Here is a 22,683-nt window from a genome sequence, read left to right as displayed (position 1 = left end):
AATGATGCAGATGTTCCAGAGTGTATCCTCTCTGAGCTCCACTTGGATGATGAATGCTGTTTTGGAAACACTTCATTAATACTAAACACACAGAATATACTTAATGGGAAAGCAGACACCAGATGAAAGGAAAGAGACAATATCCCCCATTTGGGAGATTTAACTTCTAGTGCAAATCAGTGATGTTGCCACAGCAATCCCTCGTAACTATCGATTGTGATGTTTCTGGCAGCTTGAACTGAACATTAACTTGAACGTGTACTCTGAAGCTTGAAATACTGGTTTTATTGTCACTATGGTTTGTGGAGATGAGGCCATCTGATTGGAGACGGAAAAAAAAAACACTTAAAAAAAAGAAATAATTTTAGAAGATCAGTTCAGTCTTCATAACTCCAAAGTCGAAGGAATTCAAACATCAAACTGTTATCAATGTAAACATGAGCATAGGCAGAGCGTGGCAGACAGAAAAAAAAAATAAAGTTTTGGCAAAAATAAAGAATAACGTTCCACTTTTAAAACATCAGTAATACTACATGGAACAGTCTAGTGCTTTCCCAGAACTTCAAGGTTACTTTCCCAGAACTTTATGGTTACTTTCCTAGAACTTCAAGATTAGATTCCTGGAACTAACCAGATACTTTATTGGGAATTTTATCACTTATCAGGAGGTATTCAAATATGCATGATGCAGACTTGATGCAATGTAACATGAAGAAACTTTACTAGACAGGCTTTACTAGACTGTTTAGTAAAGTTTCTAGAGATTACATTTGTTGTGAATGAGTACAGTAAATGGTGCTGTGTAAAAAAAAAAAAAACTTCTCCAAAAAAAACAATTGGATATTTATTAAAAACTTTCCTTGAACTTTCTTGGAGCTTCTCAGGTTCATGCTTTGATGTAGCAACTACTGTCCTGGGATTTCCTGGATAGTTTCTCAAAGAAATGTCCATCTTTAGATAAAAAATAGACATATTCCACTAAAGAATCTGCAAAATATTAAGTTGGGTTTCAAGTTCAGGGAAGGTTTCTTTCAAGTTTTTTGAAAAAGCCAGTTAAGTTTATGAAAGACTACCTGGAAAGTCGTGGAAAATTCTGTCTGCACAGTCCTCAGATATTCAGATTTTTTTAAACAACTTGCTGAATATTGTAGTCCCACCTCCATCTCACTTTCGTCCGACTTTCTCAAGTTTACTTTGAATGTAAGAACTAAGTTCTTACATTCAGAGGAAAGAGGTCAAAGGTCAGAAAACAGAACTAAAGCTGTATAGGGAGAATCTTTAACCATGCTCGGGTTCTCCGGCCTGCTGGAGCTTCACTTTTGATGAGAAACGTGTAGAAAGTTCTGGGAAGTGAACCTTTTAGTTTCAGGGAAGGGAAGGCTCTATCATATAGTACATTCTTTGCTATATTTGAGAACAGCCTTCTCATGATTCAGCACAGTGAACAGATTCTAAAGTAAAAACATAAACATTCTTCTCACTTTAAAACGGACTGAACCGGTCTGCTGCAGTTCAGGCAGCTTCATATCCAGCTCAGCTGAGTCAGATGGAGGAGAACAGGAGGAGTTAGGATTGAGGAGAAACCTTGACATTTCTAGTGTGAGGGCAGTTTAGAGGATCTGAGACAGTCTGTTTAAAGCAGACCATAATCAGTCAGAAATAAAAAAGTAAATGTCAAGGCTTCCCCTTTGAACAGTGTTTAGGACATACAGGAAAGTTAGGTCGCTGGAGAGTTTTATAGAGCTACTCTATATCTCATATCAGTCACACTAAAACTCCAAAGATAATCCTCCGGTCCATCACTGCATTCTGCTCACTAAAACACCAGAAAGTGTCTTTTAGTTTGGCATTGAATTTAAAACACAGATTAAGCCATTCCCCGAGAGCAAAGACCTGCTTTAATCTTGGGAAATTTCAAGAATACAGTGATACTAAAGATTTGTTTAAGCCTAGACCTTTGACTACAGCTGGAAATCTCAGCTGTATCTGTGACATTGCAGATAGAGGGAGAGAAAAGCAGCTGTGGTGCCTGACAAAAGTATCTCAGAAGAGAGGAGCTGCAGACATCTGCAGCTCAGGTGGGACTAGATAACTGTTCATTTCACAGATCCGGCTTTTACAGAACAATGAGCACCAGGGGGTTAAAAGAAAAAAGCAGGAAGTGTCCAGGTTTAACATTTAAGAAGCTGCTTTTTGACCTACATTCAAAAGGTGGAAGCTAATAGAGAAGCACGGTAAGGACGGACCTAAAACTGCATTATGGATACTTTTGTGAGGCACTATTGTAGATCATCATCATAACTTTTAACTGCTACAAACCCAAAAACAGCTCAAGCGACAAATCAGAAGCCATAAATAGGCCTGGGTTTTACACTGACATATAAAATAAGGATTTTATTTATTTATTTAATTGCACATTTTTTTTTATGGGACTAAGTGCCTGATTTTGTTGACCAGCTAATTATGGAAGGATTTAATAGTCAAACATTCCTCCCAGCAAGTCCAGTTAGGAGTTCTGGTAAAGTGCATGAAATAAACCAGCTAAACATTAAAATAGATTTCTTCAGACACGTACAGCTAGAGCTCTGACATAAACACTGTTCTCTAACTGTGCCAGAAATCTAAGAAATGGCAGTCAGCGCTGTGCTTGTCTACCAGCTACGCATCCAGAGAAGGCTGTTTCTTACAGAGACTTTCAAAGAATAAAAAGGCAAAAGAATAAAAGAATTTAAACATTTACGTCACTTTCCAAGTCGGCACACTTAAACAGAAGCAGGTTTTTTTTTTTTTCAGTTTGTGAGCCGGTTTCATTGGCGGCTCTGTCGCTGCTGAAATGTGTTTAGAAAAAAAACAAAGAACGGTGATGTAAACTAACAGAAAGGCTCTGTTGGTTGGAGGCGGACATGTTCAACACTAAGGAAAACAAACGGCTGCTGAACACGTTCACAACTGTGGTTTCGTTGGATTTCAGCCAACAGGCACCGGTTCCAATCTGGTAGTTCGAAGCAGGTTAGAGAAAGCTTCCTATTGTAGCTGACACCACACACTCACACATGCAACACCAGAAAGCCAGGACAAAAAAAACAAACAAAAAAATCAGGTGGAAGAGGAGATCCAGCTCCTCAGCAGCTCGTAGGAGCTACGCCCATCCGACTCCTCACTCTGTTAGCTTCCCCTGCAGGATGAACGGCGTCCTTCTGCTGGAGCAGGACTGGGAGCCTTCAAAGAGGAGCCGACATCTGTCCAGAGAGCAGGAGGAGTTTGAGGGAATCAGAAGCCGCTCCGCTTCAGTTTTCTGCTGCCCTCCCAAAAAAAGGAGGAGTGGAAGTGAAGAGCATACGGCCTAAATCTCTGCGCTGGTCGGTGGTTTGGAGGTGGTGACAATCTTCATGTACTGAGTGAAGATGGTCTCGAACGCCTCGTCTCTGTGGATCATTGCACCAAACACCAGCGGCTGAAACAGACGCAAACACCTGGTAAGAGGCAGGTTAGCTAAGCACCAATGATAATTAGGTTTATTGGCTAAAGAACAAAAAAAACTAACTTTTTTAATCATAACCTTTATTAGGAGACCTTTCTCCAATTCATCAGCATATCAGACCTTTCTCCAATTCATCAGCATATCCAGTCTATTTGGATTCTTAGAAGAATCAGCTGATTCAACCATGACCAAACAGGCGATTATGAGAAGCTACCAGCAGCTTCTGAGCATTGCTCTGCTCTCTCCACTCTGCAGGTTTCTTGTCCAGATGTTCCAAATTATAACTGAGGCACCGCCATACCTAAAAAAGCCTCTTCATTTTTGCAGCTGTGAGCAAACTGGAGATCGTGTTTCTGGATCTGCAGTGATGGGTGTGTTGGAAAACAGAAGTAGATTCCTTCTGGGTTTAGGACTCACCCTACTTTAGAAACCTTGGCCGTTTCTCAATTCACAAAAACGTGAGTACGGACTCCAGTTCTCACCAAGTATGTTCTTGATAAGAACACAGGAAAGTTTGGACTCTGAGGGAATGCAGCATAAATCATAAATAAACAGAAGCGTACTCGTGACTTCACCACACGCTCAGCTCGTCTGGAGCTGCATTTCACCTCCTGTTGTTAATAGTCTCTCAACATCGCAACTTTTTTTTAAATTGAGCTCTAAATCAGTAAATAGGCCGTATAGTGATGCTAAAAAGGATAACATTTTCACCTTAAATGATCCTCTTTGCTGTTGCCTACAACGGCAACAGAAAAGAGAACTTTTAACTTAATACTCTGAGCGCTCCCCTGGAAGCTGCTGCTGCCGCAGTGCATGCTGGGACAGCTGTCAATCTCAAGAACAGACAAGTCTGCTCTAATGCATATAGTACTCAGTAATTTTACTTTATATTTTTAATATGGTTGTTTTATTTTTCTATTCCGAGCATTGTTGTTGTTAGGATTCTGTGTCATACAGTAATGGTGTTCACTACTGTCTCTGCTCTGTGTTAACGGATTCTGAGTGAACCTGTGTTCTTAAAGCCGTTCGGTAAGTCATTGAAAGATAAAGTGAAGCAGTTTGTTGTCTTTTAAAATTTTTTCCTGTAGCTTCAGTCTGTTCCTTCTTTTGTGACCAGGAAATGTTTACATCTGCAGCCCATGTCCTCCTCAGTTTTCTATCTTTTAACTGGAGATGCTGTTTGCCACATTCCCCGTTGCTCTAAGTGCTGATTTCTGGAGCTTGATGCTCTGGATCTGAAATGATGTTGCGAACAAATTTCTACAATGTGATTTTGCTCTGTTTGGACCAACTTTTGTATTCAGACTCATAGCCACAGTGCCGTTAGTAAACCGTAAACATCTCAGATATTTCTGACCAAATTTTTGTACTTTTTTATACTTTTTGTATTGATTAGTACCTTGTGGTTTAGAAAATTTTGGAAAAAAGTTTTTAGAAACATGAAAAAAATTGTACTCAGGGAGGGGAGGGGCGACAACAACATCTGGGGATGTTTTTGCTGATAAGTCCAGGATTTTCCAGATCTAGATACAGCTTTTGAAGACTTCCTCTTTCGGTCGAGGCGGCATAATTCTACAAACCTTATATATTTTTAAGTTTGAAACATTGCCATATCTTTAAAATCCAATGAGATGTCACCAGCACCAGTCCGTTTATTTGAGTTTGAGACAAAAAGCAACTTTTCCTTAAGGGTTCTAGTTTATAGCTGGAGGCCGCCTGGTGAGAGCAGCAGAACACTTACCTTCTGAGTAGACGGAGTGGCTATAGAGATGCCCATACCGCTTCCTGGCAGAACCGACAGAACTTTGTACTAAAGAAGAAAATTAAATAATTAGTCCTTTATAGCAGTTTATCTATGCCTGTATGCATGGATTCCAGTACAGTAGAACAGTGGGATACCTTCTGGACGTCTGTGATGTCCTCCAGCTTGATCACTTTATTTTTCTTGGAGGAGCTGGATTTGGAGCTGGAGCTCTCAAAGCAAAGATAACTGAAAGAAAGTAGAAGAAAGTTGGTCAGCTGACACAAACTTAGCTTAATAACCTCTTAAACAGTTTCTAATCATGTCCTCTGGATGAGCGAGAGCAACCAAACGTACTTCTCTGTCACGTAGAGTACTCCGTTCCTGATGTAGTCTGTGGGCATCTTCCTGTCTCTGTTTATCAGACAACACCTCCAGCCGTTCTCACACACTATGAAAACACAAAAAAGCTCACATGATTTCAATGCAGTCTTTAAAAAACTTCTGTGGTGAATTTTTAACTGGCTGTAATACGTCTCCTCACCCGCCAGAGGGCGCTCTGATTCTGGCAGGTTGAAAATCTCATGGAAGGGCCCCTTTTTGGTGCTGTGAGAGCGACCTGCCTCGTCTTCCCTGCTCATACCGCTGGGTACCGTGGCTAGGCTGCTCCGAGACACCACCGGTTGAACCTTGGGGGCCATATGAGAGGAGAAGAAACAGGAGGAAGAAAAAGAAAGAAAAAAAAACCCCAGGAGGATGGCATAGAAGTGATAAGTCAACAGAAAAGGCAATGAAGGGGAAAACGAAGATGGAAAAAAAAGGGGATAAAAGAGGGAGAAACAGGTCACATCACTGATACTCTCCAAACATCATCTTGAGCTGTTAGTACTGAACAATGTGCGTCTCTGCATGTGCACTTCATTACGTCAGGCTCGGGTGTAAACGTGCAAAGCTGAGAGGGAGGCCGTCATTCACTTAGCCTCTGGATGAGCACAAACCCAAATGACTCTGGTTAGTTCACAGCGCCTTCTCGCAGCATTCACACGCCTCAAACTTTTTCACATCCCAAACCCCAGAGGATTAAACCCCAGTGATGGAGCATCGTGGAAAGTCAAGGAAAGCCATCCATGGGTTCCCTACGTTTGTACCGGCTTTTACTGGAAAGCATTATTTCCTCCAACTGGTTTTTCCTCTTGGATTCATCTTCCAATAAACCCACCCTGCCCCCCGATGATAAAATCCATCACTCCACGATGATGCTGTGAAAAAGTTTCAGGTGTATGTTTGCCGTGTGTAAAAATGCCAACCTTTACACTAAAACATCTCATGATGGCTTTATGCTTAGAGTTTTTCTACATAAAACTACCAGCTTTTATAACTCAGGGTTTATTAGTGCTTGTTAAGCTAAACAAGGAAACCTTATAATGTCAAATGAAACAGGTCTATGTGCTTCTTGGCTACTTAATAAAGACTAAATCTGAGAGCATGTAGGATCAGAAATGCCAGAAGTGTTGCTGATACATAGAAAACCAGGTTGGTATTTAATTTAAAGATAAAAATATTTGGATATTTTCTGATATTTTTGATCCTTTTCATTCAGTCACTGCCTGAAAGTGTCACGCATCACACACACGCTTCGAGGTGAGCTCGTGGGCACACCCACACGCACAGAGGGGGGCGGGGTGGGGAGGAAACCAAAGGGTTGGGGACACACCAGAGCCCCTACCTTCTCAATGCAGGAGAGCTGAGAGAGAGAAACAACAGAACAGACCTGAGACTGAAGCCACGCATCCTCACACACCATTAGGTAACCACAGACAGAACAGAGAGCGAACAGAGTGAGAGCAACTCGCTTCTTTCTTCTCTGCTCCTCTCGGTGCGACGGAGGACTGGGCTACACTGTCATACGACCTGTAAACCTTTAGTTTGATCTGTTTAGGAGAGCCGGCCCACTCACCCTCCGTGACACGGTGGCGTTGGTCCTCTCTTTGAGCTGGGGGTCCGTGGGGAGGCTGTTCCATACTATGTAAGGTGTGTCATACTTGTCCCGAAGCTTTGGACAGCTCTTAAACAAGAAGTCTATGATGAAGAACTTTATACCGGCGTACACTCCTGTGGAGAGGAGAGAGAAACTAGTGAGGAGGTCGGGAAAAAAAGGGCTGTGATGAAATCAGAGGCACCGCCAACTAATCAATCAGATTTGGAACAATCTGATGATTGTGACTTTGATGTCACAGCTTGATACTCCCCTCTATAGCTCTGTAGAAGCTATGAAGATGGTGGGAGGCACAGTTTTCATATCAACTTTTCAGATTTTTCCTCATTAAAAGAAGTCTTAAGCCTTTTCTTATTATCAGTTTTGAGCTTTAAATAAGGAACCTGGACAGATGGTTCTAATTTCCCATAAATATCCACACATGGATTAAAAAAAAAAATAAAAAAACTAATATAATTCTATACTTTTCTAGCCATTCTAAGGATCATGCAGAGAAAATGCTGGAGCACTTTCCATCCACAGATTGCAGCTGCACACTGCCAGTTAGCTGGCTTCTGAACTTATCACTTTAAAAGAAAACATTTTAGACTTATTTTAAACTTGAAAGAATAATTTAGTCTTTTTTAATTCAAAGAACACTCTTTCAAAGTCCACCTACTGAGCAGGTAGCCTGATTAATTTAGACATTAGCTTGTTAAAAAGATGCTCTTCAGATTAATAAAAAACACTAAGCAGGTGTTTTATAAACGTTTACATCGGATGATTTAACTATATTGATCAGGAAGTGCTCTCATTGTGTATAACAGCTGCATTTATTCAGTGGTTTCACTGATATTTAAAAACTGTGTGCAATGTTTGTGAGTCTCACCCATCATGAAACCCATCAGCTTGTATGGCAGGACGCAGGACACGACGAAAGCGACCCACAGGCAGATGTAAAGCTTCCGGGTGCTGTCAGGCTGCACCCACATAAACAGACTGCAACGCACAAAGAGGCAGACAGGAAATGAGTCGGGTTCTGATGCAGGAAGAGCAGGACAGGATCTCAGGTGAAGTGGAACCTACTTCTTTATCTTCTCCAGAACGTCGGCCATCTTACCAAAAATGTTCTGTAGACGGAACAAAGAAAACCCCATAAACCATCACTCTTTTCTATTTTGGATTCGGCCGTGCAGATGAATCCTGTACCTGAGCTTTTTGTGCAACGTCGAGTACAAGCTGAAACTTTTCAGACACAGTCAAGTCTTCCTTTGGGGGCTCCTGCAAAACAATGAGCAGTAAATTAAAACAGACTTTGATCCATGAAAGAAGCTGCATTTGCTGTGATCTAGCTGGAGGATTTCCTACCATGGGTTCCTGAACTTCAGGCACAATGCTCCACTGGATCCTCCACCCTCTGGCACACAAAGAAATTATAATTACATCATTTTATTTAAAGATCTATTCATTACCCGACTTCTCTGTTATTAACATTTAAACTGCTTTTATGCAGAAAACAAACAAATTAGTTTTTCTTTTACCTGGCAATGAGGTAATTTAAAGATAAGCGTAAGATGGCCAAGAAGAGGAACATGGGGATCACCCAGCCGTGCCAAGCAGCATTCATGTAAATCTGAAGAGAAGAGAACATCTCATTATCAGGAGGTGTTCAGCAACTAAAAAGCCCAGATCTTTAAACAATAATAATAATTATAATAAAAAAAGACGTAATTAAACTTTTATTCTGTGCCCAGCCAGAAATAAAATAATTATTTCACAAACCACCAGTAAAGGTTTCATTCATTTGCCTTCAGCTCCCTTTATTTTGACACCCCTGAGTAAAATCCAAACAAAAACGTATAAAACTAATAAAAAGACGTGGTAACTGGTTGTAGTTGTCAAATTTAGCAAATAGGTGGGGGAAAAAATTATCTGGTTTTAGAATTATTAAACTTCTTCCTCTTTAATGTTTGAGATCTGTGAAAGTAGCTTGATGAATAAATACAAATTTTCTACTTCATAGGCCACATGAAACAGAAAATATCCCCTAACACACCATGGTAATAATGAAATATGGTAGCGGCAGCATCATGCTCAGGGATTATACACAAACCATAAAGACAAATTAAGGAAATGGTTAAAATAAAAACTAAAAATATCTATATATTTAACAATAATTGACATTTATGCACTATTTTTGCACTGGAGCGTGTAACAAAAGTAATTTAGCTCTGGGATTATTTAAGTATTTCTGATTCTGAATAAAAACCTAGAGTTAAGAGTCTGAGAAAATAAGGACAATTGGATCCTCTTTATCAAATAATAAAAAAAACACTTATTTTTACCATTAATAAAAGAAAAATTCATCCTTTCGTTGACAATCGATGATAATCATGACAAACTCTACTATCATTATGTTGTTAAATGACCAAACTTTAAAGATTCAGAGTAATTTTGGCTACAGTTCAACTGGCAGAAGAGTTGGCACAACTTTAGACATTAATGAAGATCTAATTCCACCTCAGTGATCTCTGCGAGAGTCAATAAAACCCATAAAACTCATTCGTTTTGTTTCCTCATCTACAAACTCTAAAGCTTCACCTGCAGAAATGTTTTTAATCCTCATTTTAAATCTAAAATTGACAGCAAATTTTGCATAAAACTTTCTTAGGGCTGACTTATATATGGAGGCTCTTATGTAAAGTATTGACTCACAATGAAGGCAATGGCTGAGGTGTAGACCGAGTGCCAGTTGGATAAGGCGGAGAGGTTCCTTAAGAAGTTAGTGACAGGTCTGGCTCCTCGCTCTAAAACAAGGTTAAGATGATGTGTTAGCATAACTTTATAAAAAGGCGTACAGTTAAGGTTTGGGACTAAAAAAACATTAATTAAAAGACAGGATGTTGTTAAAAATGTTACATCATTATCCTTGTTTACAGTTTGCATGAGTTTTAAAGAACTTACTGAGTCGCCTCATGTTTTCTGTCAACCTGAAATGAGAAAAGGAAGAGTGAAGGTTAGGAATAGCACAGAAGACAAAATTCAGCTTCTTTGTTAGGAAAGAGAAGGCCACAGGGTAACCTTCATCAGCCTGCTATGACTCAGTCCTTTATAGAGGAAACAGAAAAGCGAAGCTTCTAAAATCTACAGGATCCAAAGCTACAAGGACAACATGAATAAGCGTTTTGAATTAACTTTCACTTCAACAACCACTAAATCCGTAACAGCAGCAGCTTAATGACCCTGAGGTGTGCCATGTCTGTCTTCGTGCTCAGCTGCTGAGTTTGAATGCAGGGGCTGCGTCCTCTGAAGGCCAGATTCGTCAGCCGATTACATCATAGTGCAGCGCCTTGGTCTGTTAGGATTGGAAAACTCCTTCGTGTGTGACCGACAAATGCAGGCTTCTTTTCACCCAGTTGGAAGTAAAGGACCGCTATATCCTCTGTGGCCTAATTATCCCATGATTCATTACGAGTCCAATCAAGCTGGCTGTTCCGTGCGCAGAGGAAAAATGGGAAATGGCGCCAACACTGGTGAATATTGTAAGTGCAGGTTAATATATTGCAAATATGTGAATAATTAATAAAAATTGTTAATTTAAATGGTTATTTAGTCAGATATGCTGTGGATTCTTTTTTTTTTTATTCTTGGTTTATTGAAAGGTTTTATCTGTCCCTTTTTCTGACGTAAGCACAGATTCCAATATCTCTGCAAGTGTGGGGACAATAATCTGATTTCTGTGACGATGGTACAGCTGCTGAAGCTCTGCAGAAATTAAATTAGCAAACCGAGTTTGGCAACCAGGCTTCGCCACATTTGTGAGTCAAATGTCTTGGTTGGTAGGTGGTAAAAGCTGGGGAAGGCTGGATCTGCTTGAATCTATACCCAAACTCGTCTGGCCTTCTCATTTTAAAGCTTTCGACGGATCCAGCCACCAAAATTGAACATAGCAAATGAGTCCCTCAAAAACCTAACGCACCTTTTAGCACTTAGCGGCTCCTCTGCCTCCACAGTGCTCTCCTCTGGCTGGAAGCGGAAGTCTTCGATGTAAACCCCGAAGCGCTCGTACAGCCACTTCTGCAGCCGTGAACTCCACACCTCCTTCTGCTGCTTCTCTGCTGAACGACAGATGATTCCAGTCAGCTGCTTGCATATATGCTCATTTTAATTAGTAGTTTTTGTGCATTTGCTGGAGAACATTAGTAAACAAATGGCATTATCAAGGGATGAGAGTGGAAACAATTAAAGGAGGTTTAGATTATTGAAAAATATTGTAACGATTAAACATCTCCAGCAGCATTAAGCTGAAAGGTTGTTTCAGCAAGGATGAGAAAGCTAATCATGATGCAACAGCATTAGGACATTTAAAGAAAAGAAAAAAACACCAATAAAAAAAGAGCAATTGATTTCCGACTTTGTTCTGATCATTTTGAGTTTGGTCTCATAGAATTGAGTACTTGTAATATTCCCTTTTTATAAAATTGTTAGTCCTTTAATTTGGCCACAGAGTCCAAAATAATTTGACATTTTATTTTGAGATTAAAGTCCAAAATCTTTTGTTTTATTAAGTGACCGTCCCCCAATATGGCCATAATTCTCTTCCGTAGATCAAAGGAAACCAAATATGAAGTTTAACTAAAGGCCATAGATAAATCTTCAAAAGTGTGAAAGCTTCCCTTCAGTTCCCAGTGAAATACCGCCAGGAACTGGTCAATCACATACTTTAAAGTTAGAACTTTAAGAGAACCTGCCGATTAAGAGAAGACCAATTACTTTACTTGAAACTACTGGGCATAGTGAAAACAAGCACTTGTTAAACTCAGATCTCTATAGTTTGATGTAAAAGTTTGAATACCTAGCCAAACCCTGCCAAGTTCAGTGGGGAGAAGACAGAAAACATTTTCAAGGAGAACAAAAGCTCCTACTGTTTGGCCTTAAGCAGGAGCCATGTTGATTAGAACAAAAACAACCAGAACAGCGAGCTGATAGGTCAAAAACCTCATATCTTCTCTTATAAGAACATTCCTCCAGATATTTTATGATTAAACAGTTCAGTTTTTATTGAAAACTTATCAGTATCATGAATTGAACCTTATTGAAACAATGATATTAAGTTATTTTTACTAAGAAGTCAGAATGCTGGTAAAGATTCTCAGTCATCCAGGTCATAGTCATTCCAAAAAAGTTAAGAAACAATCCATTGGACAAAGTTTGAAGGCGCTTCACTTTAACAAAGCTCAAACAGAGCCTTGTTTTTGGGCTACTCTATAAAGCTTGGAACTCAGCGCTTATTCTGACATTTTGAATTAAAAAAGCTTCCTGGATGAGAAGCAAAACATTTTCAAACTTTGAACTAAAGTCCAGTGGTTTGTTTTTTCCTTTTTTGGAATATGCCAGAACAATTTAAACTCTACTTTCCATCATTCCTTATTCTTCTTTAACCCTCCTTACTGAAGATAAGAGAGTCATCTGACCTACATGAAGTGATCCACAATCACAACCTATTTTCCTTAATTAGCTCCTACCTTCGTCTCCAGACAGCACTCTGGGGTCTGCCCATTTCTAAAGACGAGCTACAGACAGGTACACATACACAGAAGCCACTCTTACTGGGGGTCAAACTGACAAAAACACTTATTCCCAAAGATCCACACAACATACAGTATAGTTGCACCAATGAGTTCATCTATCCTCTGAAACAAACAAAGAAACAAGCACAGAGTGCCGCTTGTGGTGCAGACACGGCGCTGCACCTTTGCTTTAACTGCACAGAGGAAATCACCACATGCATCTGTCGCACGCACATTCTCATATCCTACAATAGGCCACAAACACTTCCGGCCCACTGTGTTTCAGTTATAGGCTCCCACAGAAAATATCTCCATCAGAGCCCACCTCTCCATCTCCCTCTGGGGCTTACCTGTGCCATTGTTGGAGGGCGACTGCTGTTTCCTTGGGGGCTGAGGTGGAGAGTCCTCCAGTCTGAGGGTAGAGAAAGACGAAGGAAACTCAGCTGAGTTGCAACTTCTCATTTTCACCACAAGCTTTAGAGTCACAGGACAAACATCTGAGGAAGTGCTTCGCTCGATAAACAACCGATGCCAAACCACAGAGAGAGAAATGGGTACATGCAGATTGATAAGATGCAATTTTAGCCCCAATCTGTCCACGTTAAGACAGCAGCCCAACAACAGGTGCTTCGCTAAATGATCACTGCCATAAAAAGAGCATAGCCTCTGCAAAAATCAATCCATGCATTCGCCTTTACATCTTCACCTGTATCGATTGAGCTGTCGCAATGACTTTATATGAGGTAGATTAAAATATTACATGAATAAGAGTATCAGAAAAAATACCAGGATACTCCACCCACTGTGAGTAGCTTCATTCAGACTGGTTATAATGCAAGCTCCACCAGATGCACATGGATTATGTTCAAGTCAGATTTCCTCCAAGTACACAGATTTATGCTTTAATTAACCGCTTCAGATGTGATCAATCATTAAATGGCCATTATTAGTCCCATAGAAAGGCTCCAGGCTGCACCTCCTCTACATTCTAGTACGTTTCTCATGGCTGATAATATGCAGCTTATCGTTAATAATAGACGCTTCGGCGACTATTAAGTTTCATTTTCTATTTACCTCCTTTGTACTTTTATGTACTTTATTTACAGCATACCTTCTTAAAAAAACAACAACTGCATTTTAAAGCTTTACTTCCAGTGAATTCAACATGTTCCAGTCACACAGATTTAATGCTTTAATTTTTAAAAACAAGAGTTGACAGGATATGAGATTTGTTCGATATGAGTGACATGTTGATCAACTTTTTTCTTTAACAATAGATGAAGAACCACTAAAATTATGTTCAGATTACACATAAATAGAATAATTCTCTGGGTGATAACAACCTACTGAGCCTTATTAGGCCCGAGGTAGGAGGCACAATCTGAAGCCATTCTATGGGACTGATAACCGCTAAATGGGATGATAACATCCAAAGCGGCTGCTTCGGTGGTGTTTACCTACAGAAAAGAAAAGGTTGATTTGAACGCCGATTTCCTTATTTTGTAATCATGTTGTATCATGATTCATTAGTGCATTCAGTAAGCCTGTCTTGAGATCATTTAAGGCACATTCATTGCTGCTCCATTAATCATTAATGTTTTCTATGATTAGTAAACAAATGTTTATTTGTGATGTATGAAACTTGTGTAGTATTTCTCAGTGGCGGGCCATAGAGGTATCAGCTGATCGCAGACAGGCCGAGTCCTGCAGGCATAACTCCAGCTGACACCAGCACAGCTGCAGGGTCACACGGAGCTGGCAATACGTTTTGGCGTGCGACCCTGTTTTTCCATCTCCTTCAAAGCTCAGGCACGAACTCACCTCCTTGAGGAATTCCCCGCCCACCAAGCTGCTGATGCTTCTATTTATAACAGGAAACCGCAGCCAATGCCAGCGCTAACAAACATGCACACTTGACCTATGGTGAACTCTGCTGACCTGAACCTGTTCTCCATCTTTTCCTCATTACTCACATCTGCAGCTTACCTCGTTCTCAGGACCTCATTCATCTTCTGCTCCAGATCCAGCCTTTTACTCCGCTCCCTCTCCAGCTCCTGCCGTAGAGAATCCACATTGGTCTCTTCCCGCAACTTTCTCAGCTCCTCCTCTGGAAAAAATACAAAAGAAAATTCTGAGTATTAGTTTCTAACATGCAACAAACTAGAGCTGAAGACACAGTTAAAAGTTAAAACTGACTTTCAGTATTATAGAAATACAACAGTTTCACTTCCTTGTTCAGTTTCACATCATTAAAAAAGGAGAAAAATAGAATGTTAGCATTCAAACTGGAGTCACGTTCAACTACATCCTGTCTTATAAACGCAACTTCTTCCTCTCAGTCAGCTGGTTTCAGATATCAGGACTTTCTGAGGCCGGACTGCAGCATCAGCAACATTTCCTCTCACACCATTGTCCCCGACTAAAGGATCACATGAATATTGGAGGAGGAAAGAGGCCAAAGGAGGTGTGTGTATTTGCAGAAGCTTCAGGGTTTGCATGCACTAATCCACCAAATTCAGAGAAATACTTCAACTTAAAATGTACCCTTAAAATAAAAAAAGCTGATCTGCATCACATTAATAAGATTTTTTTTTTTTAAAAGGTAATAGTGGAGAAAAAGACGCTTTATAGAGGCCCGGGCACCACATTCACCACACATCAATTACAAGTTTAAATTTCCAACTCTGGCAGCTATTCCTTCTTTCTCACATTACTTTTGTCCAGTGCCTAAACAATTGGATTAATCATGATTCAACGGTTATTGAAATAATCTTAAACTAATTTAGTCATCGAAAAATCGTTAACTGGAATATAGAGACCATAAAAAGATGCCTTTAGCTGATGGACTGAACCGCTTAGAACAGTAATTATACAAAAATTGATACAAATCTATATAAATATTTTGCATTTAAGATAAAAAGTGTTGTTGGTCATCAATATGCGTAATCCAAAACTCCCTAACCTGGAAAGTTTTTGTTTCGCTGTGTTTAATTCTTTTTAAAAAAATGTTCCTTAAGGATCTTTTTCTATCCAACTATTAAAAAAAAAAAAGGTCAACAGATTAATCATTTAGTAAAATAATCGTTTGTTGCATCCCTACTTTTGACCTTCATCATCTCCTGTTATGGCTAATAAAACATTTACTGTTTAACCTCCTGTAGCTAAAGCATTAGCATCATTCTAAAACCAGTATTGAAGGGAAGTTTAGAGCTCAGAAATATGGGAAAAATGTGACTTTTAAACATACATATTAACACACAAAAGTAAAACGGTCAATATTCCAACAAAATGGTGGATATAGTTATTTTACTTCATTTCTGACTGTGCGGGTGAAATTATTCAAAATCGATACTTAGTCTCATTTCATGTTTAATAAATTTTCTTAAAAGTTTGTGGTTAGGCTTAAAGGAATTGCTGCTAACATACAGAATATATTTTACCCCAAAACCAATATCTAAGCAGTTTTAAACGAAATTTCTTATTGTATACACTCGTGTATACAAAATGACAAAATAAATCCGTCCAAGTCTAAAGCAGTCCTGTTTATAACAGGGTCTGCTTTATTTTCCCAGGGCCGAGTCAGACTTGCATCAATGGAGAGAAGAACAGAAATCCAGAGTGATCGACACAGTGATGCTGATCTGATCCAATAAGATAAACAAAACAAGAGCCGTCCCAATTCAGTCAATACAAACTTTGTGTTGATTTTTAGCGGAGCATTCATTAATCTTTTATGAAGATAGTTTGTGGGACTGCTTACAACTTTCAATTTCATCATTTACATCTACAGTAGTGATTTACAGAATAAAAATCTTTAACAGATAAATTATTTTCAATCCATTTAGGTTTTCTAAAAAAAAGCAGAGAATAATATTTGGAAGAATTGTGTGTAATAAAATACTATATTGGAGAGGACTAGTATGTGATACAGGCATTTGTTTCATACTGAAATTATTGTGTAACATGATCTAATGAGATATTTAATCTATGGCTACTTTCTCTATAAGAAGTCTCACAACTCAGTTTTTCACAACAAAACCTGAGCTGGAAAAATAATCATTTGATTCTCTTATAGTGCAATTGTTCTAATATAGAAAATGTTTTCACAATCGAATGCTCCAGATTACAGTTAATTATCTTCAAAATAGAAAAAATCCTGAGCAAAAGAAGATAACCTCTTTTCTGGGAAATACAACTATCATACCCTGCTAGGCTCCATGTGGAAAACTAATAACCTGAGCCGAGAGGTCTGACTGCCACAAGACCCGAGGAGTCAAGAAATCCCCTAAAAGGCATCCATCAGACATCTTCTGAAGCAAATACAACCCGTCATTAAGGTCAAATGAAATTAAAAACCTTTGGAGAAACATCCATCATCCTGGAAATTATTAGAAAGACATTTTTAATGGCTTGGTTTTCGCAAAAAAATTCAACGAGAGAAAGCATAAAACAGTGGCAGGTGTCTGTGCTGATCCAGGAGATCACAGACATCGGTCTTCACCTGCTATAGTTTAGAGCAGGATCCATAATGCCGCTGGAAGTCTTTCAAGAAAACAAAGGAGAGAAATTGACTTTATGGCAGAGCTTGAAGCACAAACCAAAAGAGTGATGGCTCCTCCTACAAAGGCTGGACAAATAAGTTAGTAGATTAGTTTTTCCACAAAAGAACAGGATGGTTTGGATTTTTTTTTACATTAATACCAATATCTTAAGGTATGTTTGGATACACACTGGTTTTCCCTGAACTATGAAAAACTGTAACTAGACATCAAGAGGAAACCCAATCCTTTAGGGCAGTGATTCCACTAGTACCCCTAGTGGTCCACCGTTGCATTGCAGAGGGGTACATGGAAAATATTTAATATTTTATTTCCCAGATAGAGATAAAATAAAATATTTCTGGTTGTATTGCTCTGTAAGGACCCAAACACACACACGAAAAAAAAAAAAAAAAATCAAGATTTTATTCAACCAAAAAGAAATGTCCTAATCAACAGTTAAATGAATCAGTAGAGTGGGTATCAGTGCCGTGCATCTACAAAACTGCTCTGTGAGTGAGAGAGAAAGGAAAGGGGCAAATAAAAAGGTCACAAGAGAAGAACATACTAAAATAGCTGCAGTCACGGATAAATGGCTAAAATATAGGCCAGGTATGAGGTCAGGTGTCCCACTAATAAACAGCTGATTGATGAAAGCAATTTATAAATGACAGTGAATCTGAATATCATACATTTTTTTTAAGTGTTGCTTTTTTCCCCTGATTTGTCAACTTTAGATGTGATTATAGGGAAATTATTCAGAACAACTCCAGTTTTTGTTAAAAACTTTTTTAGTTTCTACATTTATAACTTAATCTTATTTTGTAGTTGGTTCAATATTTATTCCAGGCAACATATTCATATTATTTTTTTCATTATATTGAAAAGAATGATGTGCCTGAGAATTAAATGTTCATTTTATAATCAGTTATGCTTTCCAAATTTGGAAAATCATCGACACGTTTGACCAAGTCGGTACTCATGGTACCATAAAAAGGCCAAGGTGGTACACAAGTAAAAAAAAAACTTTGGTTTAGGGTACTACTTTCCCTTTCACAGCTGAATATAAACCTGTTGGCGCTATAAAGGCATTATGGGAAGTGTAGACTTTCATGTAATCTGTTAAGGTTACATTTGTGTTGCTGATCTTTGGTGGTTTCTTTTAGTTTGTAAAGAAATTTCTCTTAACTGTGAGAAATGGACGACTCCTTTCCCACAAGTCCATCCAGGACAACACTATGGAAATAGGCCATACGACAACATGACACCATATGCTATGTGTGTCAGGCAGAAAGAGCTAGAGTACATTCCCGTCCCTATTCCAGTGTGGCTTTCTACATTAGAAAACACATTAATAATTCTGTCAATATGCCTGCATGTTCTGCTTCTAAAATAGGAGCACTGAGTTCTATAGAAATTCCTCATCCTAGTATCACAGGGTATCTTTGAAAAAAAAAAAATGAAGGCCAGTAACTGAACCATTTATGTGCAGCACAGAAAAGGGATTAGCTAAATGTCAAGCAACAAGATGTCACTTTGAAGCACTGACCTTCTCCAGCGTGCTCTTCTGAAATAAATAACAAACCTCCCTTTGAAGAGAGAATCATCAGGTTTAAGGGGGAACCTTTTAAAACAAGTAATAGAAATTAAAAGTTTCAACCTGAATGTAAAGATGGATCTTTGGAGAAGATAGCCACATGAAAAGTCGCTTAAATCTGACATGCTGATAGTTTTTCTAGAGTTAATGTCTGCAATTACATCGATTAAATCTGGCTAGGACTCCAAGCTGAAACAAGCGACAGCCAAAAGCAACACTACTTGTGAAATCATATAATAATCATAATCATACAAAAACCCAAACTGAATCTTTAATGGTCAAAATCCAGTTTGTGTTCCTAACTAGACAACATGCTAACAAAGTAACCCAAGAATAGGAGAGTAAAGCTTTCAGGGAGTCTGTTAAACCATGATCAGCTACAATGATCTTGCATATCTCAGGTTTGATAATTAAACTATAGGTTAAAAGATCATAATGCCAAATAAATCCCAGGTTTAAAGCTGCTACACTTACTGAGGCTGAGGTTACTTTTATTTCTTCTGATCCTATCCACAGCTCCGCTATACAGCAGCTCAAAGCTGTCAAAGGTGCAGTCCTCCAACTTGCACATCTTACGTCTCTGTAGCCGTCCACTTCCTGGGACACTTCCACAGGAACGGGATGGCAGGGTGGCTGCCTTGGGCTGGTCCTGAAACCGAGCCAGGGTTTCACGTCGTTTGGCTCCGAGAACACCTTAAAGTCCCTCCGAACTGGGAGCTACAGTATGTGCTGGATGTACGTTTCATCCATAAACGAGGCAGCAGCTCATGGCAGGGTCCTGTAGGCTAATTTATCGGTCACAACACAACAGGGGGGACACAGAGCGATGGTCGGCAGTTTGCTGGTGGAAACAGAAGGAGGGCAGCAGAGGTAGAGAGGGGTGGAGCTTTGCCGTGTCCGACACACTAAGAGGGCTTGGAATAACAGATTTCCAAACACAATCGTTAATGTATTTTAAAAACAACCTTAAATACGCCTTAATCTATTATTTTTACCTAACACTAGTGGTTTGTCATTTTTCCTTTGTACAGTACATACTGTACAAGATGCTGCCTTTAATTTAGGTGCAAACTTTTAAAGACCTGAAAGGAAAAGTACAGCCCAGCTTTTCTAAACCCGTTCAGAGACAATGGCTCCTTTCATTAAAGGATGGAGGTGGGGGGGCTTTGGTGGTGGGGTGTAGGGAGACACAGAGAAAATCTGCTGCTTCACACTGGCCATTGTTCACATGCACTACAATGTTTGCCAAATCACTAGTTGACTTGGACAGAACAAGGTTGGGTTAAGGGCCTGGAGCCAATCTGCAGATCAACAGACGGACCAATGAAAAAGTGAGGAGGGGGATTGAAGGGAGGGGCCGCTAACAAAACGGCTAAAACACCAGGTAAATAAGAGTTAGAGATATTTTAACACAGCCTGCTCTGATCAAAGCCTGACTTCAAGCATGAAAATGAAAGATTTCACATCAGGTAACAGAATGAGGTTTCTAAATGAATGGAAATAAAAACTGTATAAAACCAGTTTCTTTTTTTAAGAGACCTGTTCCATAAAACAATACAAAAAAAAAAAAAAAACCCAAAAAATGGAATACTATAAGTTATTAAAACATTTATCTCAATATATAAGCTAATAAAATATGAATTTAAAACAAGAGCAAGCTGCACAAGTTTTCTCTTTTAGTCAGTTTTTTTCTTAAAGAATCAGTGTGGCTAGTTTCAGATCCTGCTGTAGAGTAAATATTATAGTTATTGTAATATTTGGATTCTGATTTAATGGATGCATAAGGGGCGGCAATTTGCATGTTTTCTAAGCCAAAACAAGGCTTTGTTTTATTCCACTCTATAGAGCCTCGAACTCGACGCCAATTTTGACATTTTGAATTGAAAAAGCTTCCTGGATGGGAAACCAAACGTCTTCAAACCTGGACAGTGAATTCTTTAACTTTTTTGGAATTACTAAAATCAGAACCATATAAACTTAGGCTGTCTTGTCCAACTCAGACCAGAAGCAAAACTAAATAGTGGAGCAAATGTTCGAAGAATCTATAAAATGAATAGGAAATGAAAATAGGAAAGGTGAGCTTGGCAACATTTCTTGATAATTATGGCAAAAACATGATACATGGGCAGGCCATTGAAGAACCAGCCTATTTGGCACTTAATTTGCTGAAATACTGCATCAATGAAGCATGGAGTCGATCACCCTGGGCTTATGCTGAGCTATAAAAGACGCCTGAGTTGCGTTAACAGTAGCCCTCACATACTCTACATTGTTTTGAGGTATCTCCTTTTCCTTTGGACAATACTCCCTGATCATTAAACAAGCTTTTAGTATCTTTGGCAGTGTGAGTAGTGGTGCAATTTCCTATCACATGCTTTACTTCCACAATAATTTCGATAAATTATGCTTGGATACAGCTAGGGCTGACACAATTAATCAGATTAACTGTGATTAATTTCAATTATTGATTCATCACGAGAGCCAGCATAAAATGTTTCAACATCATATCATTCTCTGGCTTTCTTCAAGATCTGACCAAAATCATAAGTCTTAAAAAAAATAAAAAATAAAATACAAAAATTAACAAAGGAAAAAGTTTAGATCTGTGTAAGATCGGATCAGCGAAAAACAAAGAAGCAGTTATTGTTCACTAGGGATGTTAAAAAAAAAGAAGCCGAACTGTCAAATATCACAATATTTCATTAAACACTACCATTTTATTGACTCCTTTAAAATTCGGGATGTCCCAATACAACTTTTTTATTTCTGATGCGATACAGATATGGCAGCTTTGAGAATTGGCCAAAACCGATATTGACCCAATACGATATTAGCACAATTCATACCAGCTTTTACTACTTATACTGTAAGATGTTAGGGAAGGCTGGATCAAGTAGTTTTACTAAAACAGGGAACAAAAGTCAACAAAAAAAAGGTATGAAAACAACCGACCCGTGTAAATTTAACCAATGTGTTACGAAAACTTTTAACAGAAGCTGATTGTTTCCATCAGCAGGAAAATAAATATAAAATTGAATATTAGTTTTTTGGCCAATATCTGATATTAATATTGGATCGGGACATCCCTACTTTAAAATTCGTCTTAAACCCCCAAAGGCTGGTCGGCAGCATCTCTGAACTAACCGCAGCAGACCAACAACAAGATCTCATTAGGTTTTTGAGCTATATTCTCATCAAAATCACAATATATATACTTTGTTGTTGTATCAAGATAATATGCAATGTTATTTACACTTCTATTGGTTAGAAAAACATAAATACTAACCATGTGTTTAAAATCAGATATTTGATTAAACAATTGTTGCTTATTCTATAAAGACAATCATAATCGGTGCACTTTTAATACTTTGTCAAGTATTTTTTCAATTGATTTTCCATAATCTCCACAACACAGTAATCCAGCAGGAGCTCAGCCTAAACAAAGACAGAATATCTTTTGTCCTTTAATCGTATCTAAAACTCCTGCCTACTGGCTTCCTCCCACTCAGACACAGCCATCGCTGAATGACCCAGATTTCACCATCTTCCCCTTCAGTTTTAGGACAGCGTCTCTATAAACTTCTGGTACGTCACACTTCTCCACCGATTTATTTTGGAAGGACAGGATGTACAGCTGGCATCGCAAAGACTCACATCAGCGCCAAAGGAGAAACAAAAGCATCAAATCACACATTTCATAACGTATCGAGTAAAGCCTCCGTTTTTGAATGCCTTACTGTAGATAAATATGTGCAGACATCTCTTACATAAACAAAGGTTT

At 38.9% G+C, this 22,683-nt stretch overlaps 1 protein-coding gene across 5 annotated transcripts in view; it reads right to left on the bottom strand.

The window, feature by feature from the left end:
- Positions 1–2,777: 2,777 nt before the first annotated feature.
- The window catches only part of gramd4a (GRAM domain containing 4a), a 45,464-nt gene continuing 25,558 nt past the window's right edge, over positions 2,778–22,683 (bottom strand). The window contains exons 1-18 of one of the 5 annotated variants that reach the window (XM_038274543.1): positions 19,377–19,716; positions 14,754–14,874; positions 13,118–13,179; positions 11,177–11,315; positions 10,162–10,187; positions 9,913–10,004; positions 8,739–8,830; positions 8,566–8,614; positions 8,407–8,478; positions 8,284–8,327; positions 8,087–8,196; positions 7,180–7,334; positions 6,949–6,966; positions 5,767–5,911; positions 5,580–5,673; positions 5,381–5,471; positions 5,223–5,291; positions 2,778–3,454 (exon numbers count right to left, since the gene is read on the bottom strand). In XM_038274543.1, the coding sequence (XP_038130471.1) occupies positions 3,344–3,454; positions 5,223–5,291; positions 5,381–5,471; positions 5,580–5,673; positions 5,767–5,911; positions 6,949–6,966; positions 7,180–7,334; positions 8,087–8,196; positions 8,284–8,327; positions 8,407–8,478; positions 8,566–8,614; positions 8,739–8,830; positions 9,913–10,004; positions 10,162–10,187; positions 11,177–11,315; positions 13,118–13,179; positions 14,754–14,874; positions 19,377–19,473 (1,587 nt within the window). In that variant the 5' untranslated portion in view covers positions 19,474–19,716 and the 3' untranslated portion in view covers positions 2,778–3,343. Of the gene's footprint in view, positions 3,455–5,222; positions 5,292–5,380; positions 5,472–5,579; positions 5,674–5,766; positions 5,912–6,948; positions 6,967–7,179; positions 7,335–8,086; positions 8,197–8,283; positions 8,328–8,406; positions 8,479–8,565; positions 8,615–8,738; positions 8,831–9,912; positions 10,005–10,161; positions 10,188–11,176; positions 11,316–13,117; positions 13,180–14,753; positions 14,875–19,376; positions 19,717–22,683 lie in introns of those variants that run through there. The other 4 variants (XM_038274539.1, XM_038274540.1, XM_038274541.1 and 1 more) reach the window with 4 other exon arrangements.

The sequence above is a fragment of the Cyprinodon tularosa genome, unplaced genomic scaffold, assembly GCF_016077235.1.
Source record: "Cyprinodon tularosa strain WSP-4 unplaced genomic scaffold, ASM1607723v1 ctg92, whole genome shotgun sequence".
Classification (NCBI taxonomy): domain Eukaryota; kingdom Metazoa; phylum Chordata; class Actinopteri; order Cyprinodontiformes; family Cyprinodontidae; genus Cyprinodon; species Cyprinodon tularosa.
The sequence above is the reverse complement of the archived record's forward strand: the minus strand, read 5'-3'. Positions and strand labels throughout refer to the sequence as shown.